At 36.9% G+C, this 18941-nt stretch overlaps 1 protein-coding gene across 2 annotated transcripts in view; it reads right to left on the reverse strand.

Moving 5' to 3' along the window:
* LUZP2 (leucine zipper protein 2) overlaps nucleotides 1-18941 on the reverse strand; it is a 462949-nt gene that overhangs the window by 71479 nt on the left and 372529 nt on the right. For both annotated transcript variants that reach the window (XM_078058292.1, XM_078058291.1), the window contains exon 8: nucleotides 8396-8470. In XM_078058292.1, the coding sequence (XP_077914418.1) occupies nucleotides 8396-8470 (75 nt within the window). The remainder of the gene's footprint in view (nucleotides 1-8395; nucleotides 8471-18941) is intronic.

Genomic DNA, 18941 nt, shown 5'->3' on the forward strand with positions numbered 1-18941 from the left:
ACGTGTATTTCCTTCTCATTAATATTGCCCTGACAAGTTGTCTAAGATGACAGAAAAATCTGATAAGAACTAGGCTGGAGGAATGTTGTTAAGTGGACAGGATAGCGGCAAGCTGGGCCAAGCTGACTGACCTTTCACTCAACATGGTCCCTTTGATCTGCTTGCCTGAGCCCCTGACTTCTTGTCCTTCCTCCACCCCATTACTTTCAATCCTATATTTGTGTCCTTTATGTAATTTGTCTCTGACTTTTAATTTATATGTATATATACACGTGTGCAAGTTGCCTATTTTGTTCAAAACTGTGTATTTAGCACTGAACATAATCCCTGACATATTAGGAAGGACTCACCAGAAAGTTTTCTGAATCAATGACTTAGACACTTGAGTAAAAATGCTGTTTCTATATGTCAGGGAAGGAAAGTGAGAAGCTATATCAATGAGAAGAAATAAGAGTTCAGATTTCTCTTCCTCCTGGTGCTTTGTTATAATCGTGGCTAAGTCCCCGCTCACCACAGAATAGGACACCATGGCATTGTGTGCTGGGTCAGGAATGAAATATTCCAGGTGACACTAAACAATTTAAAGATATTTTCTATCTCACATGTTATAGTGAGACAATGGAAATAGAGCTAATGCAACAGAGTCAGGCAAGTTTGGGTCCAGACTCAACATTAATGTGGCTTTGAAATGTAGACTTTCAATCATCTCAGATCATGCAGGAAGTTATGATGGCTATTTTATTCACTGCATTTATTTATATCTTGGCTCCTCTAAATACATGATGTGTGTAAAAGTTGTATCTATAACAGGCTTAGTGTATATGTTGCCAAAATGAACAAATTTCTGAGTAATGGCTGAACTTGGATGCGAAAATAAATAATGAACTCTATCAAGTTAACAGTTTAGAACATCGATTTTCAGTAAATGCTGTTCAGGGAAGACACATTTTCCAAAGGAACAATACACGACGATGTGCATGTATGTGATATTTTTAATTATCTGAACTTGATGCGATCATCTTGTTTGTTCCCAGTGGTCTCCTGACATGGGCAGGATCATCTCAGATAACAGAATCAACATCACACCGACATAACCTCCAACTCCCCATGTTTCACAGCCCCGGGGGTAAGCTCTTTGCTCTTGTGTTTCAACCGATTCCTAATCTCTTAGCTCCTGATTTTCTTTCTTTTTTGGGCCACAAGCATACAACTTGGCCTCCTACCTTAGATTCTGCCTCTGTTCCTTGATGACATTGTAGATTTTTCCTGCCAGAGATCACAGATTTGCTGTGAGCCACCTTGCCCTACTTTGCTCAGCTTTCTACCACAAAAACAGCTTTCCTTAGTCCTTCTGACTTAAAAGAGCCTGTTACTGACACTACTCAGACTTGGCTTGACCCAGTTCCATAAGCAGGACTCAGACAATGATTTTACACCATGACATCATTATATTTTCATTTATACCGCTGGCTGTAGTTGTAGTCTGTTTTGAAATTGCGGGTTACCGTTCACTTTGAAGTTCACTGTCACAAGATGTCACCTAACGAAATACAGTACAAACTGTAGAAGGGGTACTTTGTCTAAGATCTTACAACCTATTCCCTCCTAGGGTCAGTCTTGTTTTTGCCCTGCCTTTCTCCTCCTTGCCCCAAACCACTCTTCTCACTTGCTTTGCCATAGTATAATGGCAAACTTAGTATTTTATTATTAGTATTAAACATAGTATAATGCAAACTTTTTTAGGAAGAACCTGATTATCTCAACCTCTTTTTATTTACAGCCCATCAAAGATTCCAAACATATTTGCATCTTAGAGCTTTTACACTTGCTGTTTCCTGTGCCTATGAACCCTTTTCCAAATATCTATTAGAAAACTTCCACTTAAAATTTATCTCTCAGCTCACATCTTTTTTTTTAATTTAAATTCAATTTAATTAACGTATACCGTATTATGAGTTTCAGGGGTAGAATTTAGTGATTCATCAGTTGCATCTAGCCCCCAGTCTCAGCTCGCATCTTACCTTCTTGGAAACACAGTCCCTGATGGCCCTCTCAAGGAACACTCCTTCCTTAAAGTCTCTGTCACTTTTCTCACTTGAAGTCCTAGGTAGCCTTCCTGTCATTGCAAATTACCTTATTTCTATGTTCAGTGTGTTATCTATTTCCATTATGATGTCATTTCTTGAGGGCCAGTACCTTTCTTGCAGCATCACCAGTTTCTAACTCAACAAATGTTTGTTAAATGAATAAATAAACCGTCCGGAGGATATATAGGCTGGTGCTGTCTTACACGAGAAAATAATGAAATATTTCTCATTTCATTCAATATATTGTATAAAGAAAGTAGTATTTCGGACATTAAAATACTAGTGCTTGGGGCACCTGGGTGGCTCAGTCGGTTAAGTGACCAACTCTTGGTTTCGGCTCAGGTCATGATCTCATGGGTTGTGAGATTGAGCCCTGCATGGGGCTCTGTGCTCAGCGGGAGTCTGCTTGAAGATTCTTTCCCTCTGTCCCTCCCCTCACTTACTATCTCTCTCTCTCAAATAAATAAATAAATCTTTAAAAAATAAATAAAATATTAATGCTTGTGCTATATAATATGTAAAGCTTATTAGAAATTATTGTGTACATATATGATCTTAACATGGTGGGAGATTTAGAAAGTAATTTTTCATGTGTCTGTAGGTAAGCACTTTTCTCTTAAAATGCACTTTTTTTTCTGGGAACAAGATATAACTTGCAAAGACAACTGTGCCCCTACTTTCTCATCTCCTGACAGATATAAATTCATATGATATTATTCACCTCTCTCTTAATTCATTTCCATGAAGATGTGAGGTTGTCAGAGAGATCTGGGTGCACTATCGGCTGATGGCTTTGGAGAGACCACGAAGGGCTGTGAATTCAAAGGCTTTCCCCTTAACTTTTATTTCTGTCATGAAATCAGCTCTGTGAATCCTGTATGGTCATTCTGACATCTTTTTCGAATTTTTTTAAAAAGATTTTATTTATTTATTTGACAGAGAGAGAAAGAGAACAAGCAGGGGGAGCAGCAGAGGGAGAGGGAGAAGCAGACTCCCCACTGAGCAGAGAGCCCGACGTGGGGCTCGATTCCAGGACCCTGAGATCATGACCTGAGCCGAAGGCAGATGCTTAACTGACTGAGCCACCCAGGCACCCCTCACATGTGTCATCTTTAATATTGATGTAAATAATGCATGCTTTCCTGGGCAAAATTTTGTGACAGTCAGATGCAACAGAAAAATTTTTTTAATATGAAAGTTTGAGAGATTTCCATAATATAAAGCTGTTTTTACATTCCAGTAGCTGAGGCTACCTATAATTCATAAGATATTATCAAATAAAGAATTGATTGTTTGGAAAACCACGGTTGATTCTTAGATCGTGAGATTATTATTGTTTATGTTGTGATAGTAAACTGAAACTTCTTTCATTAAACATGTCACGAGAACCAAGTTAGAGTGTGAAGATGTTTTCACAATATTTATGAGGTATTTGAGGTTATTTGAAGCCCAGATATAACATTCTTAGGAACTAGGCACCTGAAGAGAGTAAAAAAAGTCTCATATAAAGATGATGGAGAGAGGTAGAAAGCAATTTCATTAAACTGTAGTTTTTATCCACTTTGAAGTGAGCTAGCAGTTCTACCTGCCTTTATGACTGCAGTTTATGAGCCTCATACATACGGTACAAGAGATTTGTTGAAACCAACCTCTAGTAATATGAAATGCTTTTATAGCTTACTGTAGCAAAAGGAATGACAAGATCCCGAAGGTTAAAGAGAAAAATTGTTAACACTGACAGGCAGTCTCAACAATCTCATTCATTGATGTTAATAATTACTATGCTTCCTGAGTGTTTTCCTTGTGCCAAGAGTTCTTAGTACTTTACTTTTTTGGATGCATACAGTTTTCTCACCACCCTTATAAAGTAAGTTCTATTAGTATTCCATTTTGCAGTGATGCATAAAGAGTTTGAGGAATTCGAACATGGTCATTCAGTGGAAGAGTTATGATTGAAGAAAGGCAGACTGATTCTGGAAACACTGCAACTTAAAGCCTCTCCTGCTAAATCCAGACTGTAGCATGGTGTGGGCTGGGCACTCCTAAGTGGGGAGTGGACAGAAATGGGGAGAAAAGCACAGAATGGGTAAGACAAAGGAGAAAAAAACTCTATGTTAACCTGGAGTTCTGTGACTCAGGCCAAATTATAATTTTCTCATTTAGTATTATGTGACTATACCAGTTTGTACAACCCACAAGTACATAAAATGCATTCATTCTCTGTGCTTCTGGGACCTTATGGCTCCACAAACAATTATTTCCTCATTTTTGGTGCCCAGCAAAATGTGAGAGGTGTGGAACTCTAGATCATGTATCACACATGTTTTCTGTTTCCCATAGATCCTACCACATGGTGGTCACACGAAAGGCATTTCAAACCTACTTAGCCATTTCAAACCTGACTTAAGTGGCTTATCTGAAGTCAGATCAGGGAAAAGATTTAATGTAAGGAAGAACATGCCAAAAGTCAGAGTTGCTAAAAAAAAAAATCAGAGGAGGCTGGGCTGCCTCGAGATCACAGGAATCCTATGTCTTCCTCGGATTTAAAGCATCTTGTAGAGATCGTGGTAGGGGTGTTAGAGAAAGGATTAAAAAAAAAAAAAAAAAGATGGTCTAGTTGAATTTTAGGATTTATATGTATCTCTGATTTTCTGATTCTCCCAACTATAAAGAGTCTTGTCGTCCCTTTTTAAAAAGAAATATTATGTAGCATGAGTTGGATATAGTCAGAGATTAACATAAATTAATATAAACTTTTTTTTCATAAATTAAAAAAAATCTCATACAGCTGGAACCTTGGTAAGATGAATTATACTTGGCCTACTCTACAAAATGGCATGCAGGCTTCCTTAAAACTACTAGCTATTATTTTAAATACTTGGAAAAACATAAAATAAGACAATCACAATGGAACAGAGTTGTTAAAATATCTAGTTGTTCATTCAAAACATTTATCCCAAAGATCTAAACCTTAAGAAAGAATATCATCAGAATTCACAAAATGCCCTTACTAATTTGTTACTGCAACACTTTTTAGATATCCTGTTTGAAAAGTTAGTTATGTTAGCTATGAAGAGGTTTTGGTCATATGTAGTAACAAAAATGCCTATGTGAGACCCAAATCCCTGGGAAGTAGAAGTTTAGCCTGGTCCTTCACAACTACTGCATAACAAGGAGACAACATAAAAACTCCAGAATGGATCAACCTGAAATACTCCATCTCCTCTATCCTGTATCAAAACACCCATCGTTTAACCTGGTGGTTAGGAAGCAACCTCTTTTCTTTACACAACTGCTAAATGTATACAGTATATTATTGCAAAGCAAGTCATCTTACTTGCTTATTTTTTAAATAAAATGGTTGCTAAGCTGTGATCACAAAAATGGAAAGCTCTTAACAGCAGACAGCACACTTTCTTCATTTCTTAAAATAACATTTTGAAAAATATAGGGGCATATAGAGAACAATATAACAATTATAACAAATATCAGGTAAGTATCAATCTGAATTAAATGTTAAAAAGCATGTTTATTATATATTTGTCATATATGATATTATACTTTTATAAAATATATATGATAACATGCATACACATATTGGTAATATACATATACACATGTAATACATATATCTAATATACATATGCAATGTATATACCATATGATGCTTGTATATAATGTGTACAATATATCTATGTGTGTGTGTAAATTAAAGACTATCTGTGTCTATACAATTATTGGAAAATGAAACATTTGGGGAACAGTAGAAGTAATTTTAAGCATCCTTAGTGTGATTTTACTCCATCTTTCCCCAAAGGCAATTGGGTCCTTGAATTCGATATGTATTTTTCTACTTCATCTATTTATATGATATATAATCCAAAACAAATGTGATTTGTGTATTTGAACAACTGTTAAATACAATACATAATTCTGATTTTTTTTTACTCAACAGTATGTGATACATATATTAATATCGATATGTCTTTATATTTATTCATTAATATTAATTCTTGATTACTATTTGAAAATATGAATATGGAAAATATATGAAATGTATATGCTAATTCTAACAGTAAGCATTTAAATTATTTCAATTTGGTATTAATACAAACATTACTGTATTTCATGTCCTTATACATGTTTCCAAATATATAGGGATAAGTGCAAATTCTAGGATACACATATTTAAAAATTACACTCCCACCACTAGTGTATCAGGATTTGGTATCATTAGACTTTTTAATTTGTACCAATCTGACGGTGTTGAGATGACCTCATTGTTCTTATTCACATTTTTATTTTTCTTAGTTAAGTATCTGTTGTTAATAAATTATACTGAAATACAGCAGAATGAAAAGTGCATGGGTCTTAAGTGTACTTTTAAAACTTTATATACAATTTTAAGGGATATTGCTGTATACATACTGGTTTAGGATTGTGATATCTGTCTCTCTTGGACTGATCTATAATTATCCATTTGGAAAATTTTAAGTCATTATCTCTCTAAATATTGCTTCTGTTTGTCATTCCTTTTGGGACAACAATTATAAATACCTGAAAATATTTTAAATTGATATACACTTCTTATTTTCTCTGTTTACTTTCCATTTATTTGTACTTTCTCTATATTAGTATAGGTATTTGATATTAATTTTCCTTACATTTTACTTGTCTTCAGTTCTATTATGTCCAATTATCCAATCTGCTACTGAACAAAGTTAAAGTCTCAATTACATGCATTATATTGTTCTAATTCTAGAATATCTACTTGATGTTTTTAATAGATTCCAAGTCCAGTGAAAAATTGTATCCTTTTATCTGTTTTGTTTACTTTCTCTATTGTCATACACACCACACACACACACACACTCATCTTCGTGAAATCTTTGTTTTCTCATTCCAGTGTCTGAATCAGCTTCAGTTATACTTTCCTTGGTTTCTTTTTGTGTACTGATTACATTGTATTTCCTCTCCACATGTCTAGAAATATTTTTATTACATGTCAGACACCATATATAAATGAACCAAAAATTCTCCAGAGGATATCTTCCACAGAGAGGGTCTACCTTTCCAGTGTTAGGATGAAGGCTGCTAACTCCCACCTAATCAAGAATTGATCTCAGCCAGGGGATGTGTTGAAGGCTTAGTAAAATGCAAATTACTCCTGGATGGCCCTGTTCCTTTGGCACACACTTTCCATGCTTTTGATTGAGAATAATTTGGTGTTTTCTTCTCAAGTCTGAAATACTATGATTGATTTCTCAGATTCAGAGTTTCCTGTATTAATATGTGCTAGATATATGTTCTCAGTATTACAGAAAATGACACTGTATGTTTGATAAATGGGTGTGAGTAAACAAAGAGATTATTTTAAAGTCACTCTACTTTTTCGTTCTGAGTGAACTAAAGAACAGAGAAATGTTTATTTCCTATAATTTCATAAGGATGATTTAAAAATAAAAAAAGAATGAGAGGCATTAAGAAATTTTGCCACATTCCCTAATGATTAAGCAGAACAGTAATTCTGAACTGTATAATCAATTTCTCCCTCTCTTTCCCTTTCCAAAATATGCCAATTGCCTATTCTCCACATATGCCTCACATGAAGAGCACTGAAAGGCAAAGGGCGGCATCAAACAGGAATTGTGGTTTATCCTGAGCATACACATTTGTAACACAATGAGAGATTAATAAAACCAAAATGAAATAGAGGAGGTAAAAAGCAGTGAAGAAAATCTTTTGGAATTAGTGGTGATGGTAGCACACAACTTTGTGAACTTTAAAAACGTGACTTTTATGGTATGTGAATTATATTTAAGGAAAGCTGTTATCAAGAGGGACTGTCACTCCCTCTTGCATTATCTTTATATGAACAGATTTGGTTAGGAGGCCTACCTTCTTCTTTTATGATTCTCCCTCCAGAACTCTGATTTACGATTTCCAAAATGAAAGTGTCAATGGCTACTTCCATTTGTTTCGTAACTCATTCACCCAGAGTTAATACATGGCATCTTTGTTGGTGCTTTAAAGCATGTTTATTCATGGTGTTATAGAACAAATGTACCGGCAAGGTGGAAAATGAAAAGTCATGAACTCACAAGGCTGAACCTTGAGTCAATTTACTGTAGCAGCAAAAACGAGGAAAGATTTGGGTTCCAAAGGGAGTATCAAGCACTCCTGAATTCTACACCCGTCTTCCAGGTATAGCATCTGGAAGTGCATGAATAAATCAAGTGAAGCAATGGGTCTACCCTAGCTTTGTCTGCTAAAACTGCAACTATGAGGATTCAGAGATGTTAACTTACCCGGTCAAGAGCTGCTTTCTCCAGCTCATTTTTGGCCACAGCTAATTTTCGTTCCAGATCAGTAAGTTGTTGGGCCTGTAAAATGAAAGAAAGGCAAATCTTTTTAGTAAACTCTATAATGTCCCTTTTCACTTTAAGCATCTTTCATTCATTGCAAAGAATAAAAAAAAAAAAATACTTTGTGAAATCTATTTAGAATTCAGGTTAAAAATACTGTATTACCTTTGGTTAAGTTTCAGAAAATGGTGTGTTTTGGATTAATTAGTATGTACTAAATTCTTCACCGGACAAAAAAAACCAGTTGCAAAGTTCCAGCTCCCGTCCCTGAAAATACTTTGACATAATAAATCAGTTATGTTTCTAACTGTTCTAGACTGAACTCTATCTCCCTAAAATTCCTACGTTGAAGCTCTAACCAACCCCCTCCCACTATGCGGTTGTATTCAGAGACAGGGCCTTTAGGGAGGTAATTAAGGTAAAATGAGGTCGTAAATTTGGGGTCCTAACCCCATACGACTGGTGTCCTGATAAGAAGAGACTCCAGAGATCTCTCTCTCTCCATGCTTACACAGAGTAAAGGCCATGTGAGGACCCAGGAAGATGGCACCATCTGCAAGCCAGGAAGACCCCTCATGAGAAACCAAGTCTGCCAGCACCTGAATCTCAGACTTCTTGCCCTCAGAACAGCGAGAAAATAAATTTCTGTTGTTTAAGCCACCCAGTCTGTGGCTTACACCATGGCAGTCTCTTGTTATGGCAGCCTGAGCAGACTAACACAATAGCAATCATTCTTTCTATTATTGAGTTTTAATCCAACACACATCTCTATCCCACCATATCCCAGTACCTTTGCAAATGCCATATTTCTTCTGTTAAAAGAAAAGAGCAGTGGTTAAAGTCTTGTATCCACCAATTCCTATCTACATACTATAGCTATCCTTACAAGAAGATGCTCAGCAGGCTCACAAAGGACCTGCAGAAGAACCTGCCTCCCCTCATGGCTCAGAACCTCTCTATACTCTGGACTTTCCCTGTCCCCCAAATTTAGCCAGTGAAAAGAATCTCAAGTTGGAAAGAACAGAGGATCTTTCTTATGTTCTTGTTGGGGGAGGGGATTGAATTCACCAGGAAAAGTTGGCAGCAGAAAGCTTGTCAATTAACAGCTACCTAATCCATATACATAAAATATATCTTATGTGTACTTATAAATGTGTGTATATATATATATATAATGCCTAAAAATAAAATTTTGAATTAAAAAAAGAGTGAGCTGATGAAGAAAGTGGGCTTCCAATATGAAGGTACCTATAAGTGGGAGAAAACCAACAAGTTCTGAGCCCCAGGCCCCCATCTGCACTTGCCTTGGCCCTGTTTGTCTCTATCCTTCCTACCTTCCCACTGCCCGACCCCACAATGTGAGGACCTTGGGACCATAGGCCTCAGTCTCATATTCTTGACTCTGGGCTCAGGCCACCCTGCCCACTCCACATCACTGCTGTTCTGGGGCCATCTGCCTTTCTCAAACACTGAGCACTCAAGACTCACACTGGGACTGTCCTTGGTTGCGATAGCCCTGCCTACGCCAGCTTCTGTCCACAGAACTGAGCCTCTATGGAAAGAAGTAGAAGAGTGTCTCTTTTATCTCTCCCTACATCCTCAGTCAAGGATAGGAGTTAGGGACAATGGAGAGGGGCAGTGGGTGGCTCTCAGTGGGGCAGTGGCCAACCCACACTTCCATTAGTTATGGGCTGCCCAGCAATCCCCCATGTCTTGCTCCACCCCTCACCCAGGTTCTCATGCTATTTTCTTTCTCAGGGTCCTCTTTGGTGGGCAGCCACTCTCCTCAAGATGCTGTCAACAGTTACCTGCAGTCCAGAGGGGTCTGCATAGGCACAGGACCTCCTGCCTTGGTCCATTTTCCTCCTTGTGAGGGTTTCAGCTCAAATCCTGTCATTCACACTAGAGGATCCCTACCAAAGAATGACCCAGAGTGTTCAGTAATATAGCAATCCAGGAAGCTTGTATTAAGGCAGGTAGAATGGATTCCACCAGAAATAGCAAATAATGCCTTTGAAAGCTATGTCGCCAGCAGTTCCCAGGATTTCAAGTATTTACCTCTTCTAAGAACTCATTGAACCTGGTAAAATCTAGCCAAGAGACCTTCAAAGACAGAAGGTTACAAGAAGAGTAAGGAAAAATAATCAAAGGGACTACAGATACTGACACATATTATCATATGTTGGTGCTAGTTTTGCAAGGATGAGCTACGGATTAATTTATATATAGCAGTTGTAAAATTACATAAAACAATAAGAATTCTGCGGGTGTTAAACTATCAGAAGACATATAAAAGACTGAGGACTTTAATAGATAGTAAATTTTATTTGTTTTAAGTCAAGTTTATTTGTTTTCTCAATTTAACTCCTGTGAAACAAAGGGTAGGGCTACTTATGAAGAGCTAGTCATGATTCTGAGGAGCTTCCATTCACATTCAATCATGGAACAAATGTAAATTTCTTGAAAGATATGTCAGATTACCACATTCTTCTGATTCCTCAAAATCAGCCTGCATAGAATTAAAGTCATAACCTTCTCTCTGTTTATATTGTCAATGGCACATCGTATTGGTTTCCTATTGCTGCTATAAACAAATCATCACAAGCTTCGTGGCTTAACACAGATTTATTATCTTAAAGTTCTAGAGGTCAGAAATCCAAAATAAATTTCACTGGGTAACATCAAGGTGTTGACAAGCCTGTTTCTCCTAGCAGCTCTAGGGTAAAATCTGCTCCTTGCCTCTCCCAGCTTCCAGAGGCTGTGCCTATATTCCTTGGCTTGTGGCCACAGAACTCCAACATTTACTTTCACTGACATATTTATTACCTTCTCTGACTGATCCTCTTGCCTCCTTTTTGTAAAGACTTGTGATTACATTGTTAGCAAAAAATCCAGAATAATCTGTCCATGTCAAGATTCTTAACTTACGTACCTCTGCAAATTATCTATTGCCATGTAAGAACATATTCACAGGTTCTGGGGATTAGGATGGAGATACCTTCACAGGGTTATTAATTATCCCGTGTCCCAAACACATCATCTTTGGCCCACTCTCAAAATGAGCCTTCTTCCCATGCCCATTCAGTCACAAATTCCATTTGTTCCATCTCTACTGCTTTTATTAGAACTACCAAAGTGGGTCCTCATTTCTGCTCTTTGCTGATTGCTACAACTGGTTCATTGTGTTCTCTGCCTTTAGTCTCTACTTTTTTCCCCTTTCTCCTCCAGGAAATCACCCTGCATACTCCACCATGTTTATTTTTCATGAACACTTCTTTTAAGCCATCTCCCCTTGATTTAAAAAAAAAGAGAAAAACAACAAAAAACTGTAGTTTTTCCTTATCATCTTTATAATAAAATGCAAACTCCTTCATATTCAGTTTGAGGCTTGTCACAGTTTATCCTACACTATCTTTAGAGGCAATTACTTTTATTTGACAAGACAATCTACCCCACCCAAACTAGGCCAAAAATAGTATTGCTCACTACCTTTGGTAATGGGAGTAGTCTAGAATGTGTTCATCTTCTTCATTTAAATTGCCTTGAATAAGACAACAAGTAGGGGTTCTTCGGTGATGCCTATGTGAAGTTGCACTATAAGTCTATGCTGTTAATTTGGAATTTATATATTTTCAGGTTATTTCAAATTTTAATGTCTTCATTTTATTTTTTTATTTATGTGTGTTCATTATATTAATTTCTTCATTATATCTTTCTCCTTTTCCATTCTATTTACTGCAGGCATAATAAATCCCCAGCATTTTATACATTTATATCCCTCCAAGTAGAGGACTTCCCATTTTTCCTCCTTCCCTCCCCCCTTCTCTCTTTTCTTTCCTCCATCCTTCCCCTCACTCTTTGCTTCCTTCCTTCCTTTTCTCACATTTTCATTTATCAGATATTACTTTCAACATCCCAGTATGAGGACAGTTACAAATAAACACAACATCATATAAAGGCAATACCTTTATATTATGAAGCTCACAGCCTAAGGGCTTCTTAAACATTTCTGTATTCACCACTAGAACTGTCAATGTGTCTCTTACATAGTGAGACAACAAAATTATATTGGTGTTCTATTTGAAGTCACAGGCACTTTAACTTTATTAGTAGAATTACAGGTGTTTTCTTAGGCTCTCAGAAGAGACAAAGAGGTATTTTGACCCAAGAGCATTGTATAATATCTCAGTGGCCTTCTTTATAGTTTACTTAACACCTTAAACACCTCAGGGTCTTCACACGTACCTGCTCTTTCTGCTTAGAATCATGGAAAATTCCCTGTTACCCTGTTTTACCTGGTCAATTCCTACTCATCCTTTAGATTCCAGTTGAAATGCTAATTCTCACAGAGATCTATTTTTGAGCTGCAAATAATAATTTCAGCATTCTTGTCATATTCTCTTGTGAAATATTATGTGGTTTTTTTTCCTATTACTTTTACCAGTTGTAATTTTTGAAACAGAAAATGATTGGAATGATGCGGACATGAACCAATAAAATCTGACTCTTCCCTAAATGCTGGAACAGGGTCCTGAGAGTTCTCTGCTTGACAGATGTCAAGTAGTCAAGCAGTCCCTAAATAGCAGCACTGTGGCAGCTCCTAAGCAGGCTTGCCATACCCCTATAGATTCAGCCAGGAAAGAGACGTGAGCCCAAATCAATTTGGACTGTTTATTACTCACACTGAAAACATAAGGTAAGATTCAGCATGGTGTTGGCACTCCATGCATCTAGGGTCACTCGATGACATCAAACCAGGGTGCCATATCAAAGGCAACATATGTGGTGGGTCCCTCTCCGTCATTGTGGATCCAACTCCAAACTACAGCAAGGCCTACAGCTATACCCGAAGGAGGGGCAGAAGTGTTATATGGAAAGTCTCATGCTTTACTGACATTAGGAAGGCGGATAAGAAATTGCTACATGGCAACCTCCTGAAAGATAAGGAAGCAGATGAGAAACAGTCTTGTAACAGCTGCAAGTAAGACTACCTGACTACCTATCCTTGTACCTTCCGTGGAAGATTGCAGGACATTCCACCAAGACTTGGGTTAAACTACGTGTTAGTCTTGCCTAAGTGATCTAAGCGAAGATGTGCATGGTTATCAGAGTTTTATGGCCAAGCCATTGTGCTGTAACAGGTGTTAGGCTTTTATTGCTGAATGACAACTAAGTGTCAGGAGAGATGGATTAAGGAGGCAATTAACAGTTGGTACAGAAGTACTTTAATAGTTGAACAATTTGCAAGTCTATATTAATGTATATTGGTTATTACAGTTATCATCTAGCCATCTATCTATTATTAATGCCTCATTCCCTCACTAGGCAACAGGCTCCAGCACGAATTGCTCCTATTTTGCTAACCCTTGAATCAATAATTCTTAGATGAGTGATGGGTACCTAGTAGTTGCTTGATAAGTACTGGAGGAACAAATGAACACATGAGTAAATTTGATGCTGATGCCTCATAGTGTACTAAGAAAACAGGTGTCTTCATCTTCCTCCTTGATTTGTTCTGTCCTCATTGGTCTGTTGAGCCCCAGTGTTTACAAGAACTCTATACCTAGTTGAACATCTTGAAGATTTTTGAGTCCTCACTTTTCCAGCTCAAAGAATGTTTTTTCTGAGAGCCTTTTCAGTCCATCATGTAAATCTCTTCTCTGGCAGTTAATTGGCATGACAGACAATAGCTGCACTTCCTTCTAATAGGCACAGGAAGTGATGGTTTAACATTACTGACAAGAGCACTGAAGGTATAGCAGATAAGATTTGGCATAAAATTTTGTAGATGTCAGGATTAAGTCAGTGGTAAATATTTTGAATAGGTGTATTTTTTTCTACGTGAATCTGCCTAAATGTCATGGTCCCCTCTATTTGTGTAAATCCTCTTGCCACTTGAAGGCTGGATGAAGCCAATTGCTTTAATTTTGTTACTGCCAAAGTATAGCAGCTGCTTTGGATGCTTATCCCAAACATCCTTTCAAAATTTTCACTCCACTAAGTGAATTTTGTTGAAAGCAGCAGGCACTGTACCATCTACATACCAGCTTGTCAAATTCCCTACTACTTTAAATCTGTATTTTTTCCCCTTTAAATTCATTTTAATGCATTTTAGTAGAGACTTTTAATATATTTCCATGGCCTATTTCCCACCAGACTTATTTTGTTCTTTTTACTCAAATTTAAAAGTGGAGCCCAAAGATACAGAATTTGGCAATTAGAGAGTGAGCTAAACTCAACGGAATACCTGGAGCCCCAGAAATGTGGCATTCACCCAGAGATGGAACAAAGACCTTGCAACCTATGTGGATATCTCACCTCCCATGCAATGGTATATAACATGAGCTAACTTTTTTCAGCACACTGTATTTTTTAAATCATATTAAATCATGCTTAGCATATGCAAGTCAAGTTCTATACAATTTCCACATATATTTAATAGTCAAACATCTGGCCAAAGCCACTGTTCCTTTCTGTTTTCACTAGATGTGCAAAGAGAAATTTCTAGAGTTCTAGCAAGCTAGAGATGATATGTAGAAGAAACAGATTCAAAGTCAGTTCTTGATGACTCCAAAGCCTACCTTTATCTCTCTCAAATTCTTCCTCTTAATTCTTGGCTCAAATGTCACCTGTTTAACGAGCTCAGTCTAGACTCTTAACATTGTGAGTTGCCTCACTTCCCACTTGGAATTCCCAATCCTCTATTACTCCCTACTTTTTCTTTTTCTTTTTTTATAGCACTTAACTTTCTAATATACTCCATAAATTATGTTTTCTATTTATTGAGTATTCTGTATCACACCTACTTGAAGGAAACTTTTGTTCACGGAGGAATCATGTAAGTGCCCGGGAAAGTATGTGGCAGCATTAGTCTCCCGCCAGCCCACCCTCCCCCCTCAAATTGCTGATTGAATGCCTTATCTTTACATTATAGTATGAGTGAAAAGGACTTTGGAAGGATTAGAAACATTTTTAAATGTGATCAGGACACACAGATGGTGTTCAACAAAAGATAATGATAATGATTATGATAATCATTTGTATTATTATAATAACTTATTATCAGTAATAATAATTTATATTATAATTAAAGGGAGATTTCTCATTTTCTTAATCAGGCTATTACCACATAATTTAATAATTAATCATCTCATTACCAGATCTAAAATTCTGCCCTGGCTCACTTGCCAGTACAACTGGTAAATTCTTAACACATTGATGACTTGTATTCGAATCAATTCAGGTTGATTCCACAAATAATTATCAGTTATCTACCATGTGCTAATCAATACACAAATTGCAAGGATTACAAAGATACATAAAATACAGACTGTGCCCTCCAAGAATGTGCACTGTAGTGAAGGATATGATGCCTAAACTAACAACTATTTCCTATTTTAAATAGGGTATATGCTACAAATGATGGCATAAAGTTCTGGTTTAAATTTTGAGTTACTTTTATTATGTTTAGAGTGGCAGGAAGAATGCAGGTTTTCTTCCCATGCTATGGGAAACTAATTCCAAAATTGTACTACCAGATAGGAAAAGCTGACTGAAGATCTTCTGATATCAATAGCATACATTATATTTTTTTAATGCTTAAATATATTTAACTTGAGCTAACTAGGATAATGACTGAAGTCAGCAATAAGGATAAAGTATAACTGGCTCCTGAGCACAAGGCTACATGAACAGTCATGTGAACTTTGTTGACTTTTTTCTAAACAAATCTTTATCATTAAATGTTTATAATTAGGGGTATTAGAAAGAGTCCTGAAACATAACCTAAAAGACATGTGTTTGGTCTTTCCTTTACTATTTACTAGCTTTAAATTATTGACAAGGCCCTTACTTCTCAAATCTTCAGCTTTCTCATTTGTCAAATGGGAATAACAATACCAATGACAATTTATGGAGTACTTACCATTTGCCAAGAACTGTGCTGATATTTAAGTATGTTCTTTTTTAAAGTTTTATAAAACTAAGCATTACTGTTACACTTAGAAGGGGGCAAGAAAGCCTTAAGGAGGCCACACTTGTATGGCCCAAGGGTACCTTTACCAGAATTTGACAATTCATACTCATATTCCTTATTCTAAAACTTGTATCTAGTTAAGACTATTTGTCTGAGGTTGTATAATATAATACACATTTTTTTCACTTATTACATTGTTTTAGAATCCATTGCTTCCCAAAGGATAGTAAACTGCAATGGAACATGAAATACGCTCCTTCCATTTGACCAAGAACAAAAATGCTGAAATGTGAACTAAAGTTTTCATGGGAAAAATATTTCATGAAACCCCCACAGATAACACAGAAAGAAAACCAGAAATTTTGAAATCACTGTCTTTTTTTTTTTTTTTTTTAATTTTTATTTATTTGACCGATAGCGAGAGAGGGAACACAAGCAGGGGGAGTGGAAGAGGGAGAAGCGGGCTTCCCGCCGAGCAGGGAGCCTGATGCGGGGCTGGATCCCAGGACTCTGTGATCATGACATGAGCAGAAGGCAGATGCTTAACCACTGAGCCACCCAGGTGCCCTGAAATCACTGTCTTGATTAATTAATTTCTCATGTGAAAAATGTGTCATAAAAACTTAAAGCTACAAATAACTTTGGGAAGATAATTAACCTAACCTCTCAGTGGGATTTCCTTCTTAATAAAATAGTGCTAAAGTGTTTAGCTACATCAAAGGGCTGTTCTGAGGCTTAACTGAGGTAATAAATGCAAAAAAGCTGATGTACAACTTGGTTTTTTGTTTTGATTTTTTGGGGGGGGGTCTTTGGAATAATTACCTAGAAGTTAGAGCTGTCAATTTGGTTTCAGCAAAAATTTGTCTTTATAACCCAATTCACTAGCTATATTGCTCCTCTGAAGACACCAAAAATAACAGCTTAATTTCTGTTGGCCTTCATCACGTGTCACTGGTCTATCCTCACAGTTAGAGAGGTTACATGTCTTGTCATTGTAGCTGTCAAAATGGCGGTCAGATATTTATTTTGCTGGTTTGCAGCTGTCACTTTGTTTTACCTACTTAACCTCCAAGGGGCTTAGTGTGTTCCTGTGTCAATGATCATCATCTGAGTAACTCATCCCTGTATGATTAATGAATGAATAATTCTCTTCCTCTCAATAACACATTTTTATTGAACATGGTAAAATTATGTTTTTTTTTTTTTCTGGGAAATTTGGTAAACATTGCAAGGAAGTGTTGTAAAGTTTACTGCTCCTCATCCTTATGTGTTCCCTATTCCCTCATTCATTCATCCATTGATTGATGAATTAATTTTCCCATTCATCAATTAGCTACTAGTCAACTCATTCATCCGTCATTTATCCTTCTACTCACTCTCTATCTTATTATCCATGCGTTTCTCCATTTACCTACTCACACATCCATCCACTTATCACATCTCCCCATCCATCCATCTCTCTGTTCATCTATTCACCTGTTATGCATCCACCCATTTACATACTCAATCCAGTAACTTATTCACACAGCTCAGAGCATTTAAAATGGAAAAAAAGAGGGTTACATGAAGCTCATGTCAACAAGAAAGGAGGAGAAACTTGACTTCTTTCAGTTAGAGAATTCAAAAAGTTTCAAAATATTTCCAAAGGTTCTGATCATTTCTCACCTGTACATCTCTACACATTTAAATCATGCGTCCTTAGACCAATGTCACTGCATATGAAAATAGCCACTCTCCAACCCAAACCATCTGAGTCAGGATCATACCTGGCTTAGCACGGGCTTAAGTGTCTTGAAATATGTGCACATAACTTTGATGCAAACCCAGCATAAGAACCACTTCCTCACTGGATGCACACAGTGTGATTTTTAACCCAAGATCATGATCCCCTGGTATGCCTCACTAAAACATGCACATCCCTACTTATGCTTAACGGTAGTATAAAAAGACAAAGACAGGGGTAACCTCAACATCAGTACACTCAAAATGTTTCCTATGGGAATGGAGCGTGGGGGTGGGGTGGCACAACTGATGTTGTCTAAGGGTACAAATATGCAACAAGTGCTAAATAAACCATAGAGATCCAACACACATTGTAATGAATACAGACAATGATGTTGAACTGCAAACTTGCCAAGGGACTAAAACTTAATTATCCCGACCACTGAAAAGAAAGGAATAATTATGTAATGTGATAGAGGTACTAAATAGCGCTGCAGCCACAATCATGTTACAATATATACCACATTAACATGTTGTATACCTTAAAATTACACAATGTTCTATGTTAAATATATCCAATTTAAAAAAATCACTACAAAAAATGTTGTATAAATGTAGCTGTTTAAACTGGTACAATCACCAGTATTCGTGAAGAGAAAACAATATATTCTGGAACTGCCTTAGCTTATGTTTGTCAGTAGAAAAGAAACCAATTCTTTTTCTCGCTCTCCCTGTCTCTCTCTCTCCCTCTTTCTCTCTCTCCCTCTCGCTCTTCCTTCCCCCCCAGTCCAA

Source organism: Halichoerus grypus, chromosome 11 (genome assembly GCF_964656455.1).
Source record: "Halichoerus grypus chromosome 11, mHalGry1.hap1.1, whole genome shotgun sequence".
Taxonomy (NCBI): Eukaryota; Metazoa; Chordata; class Mammalia; order Carnivora; family Phocidae; genus Halichoerus; species Halichoerus grypus.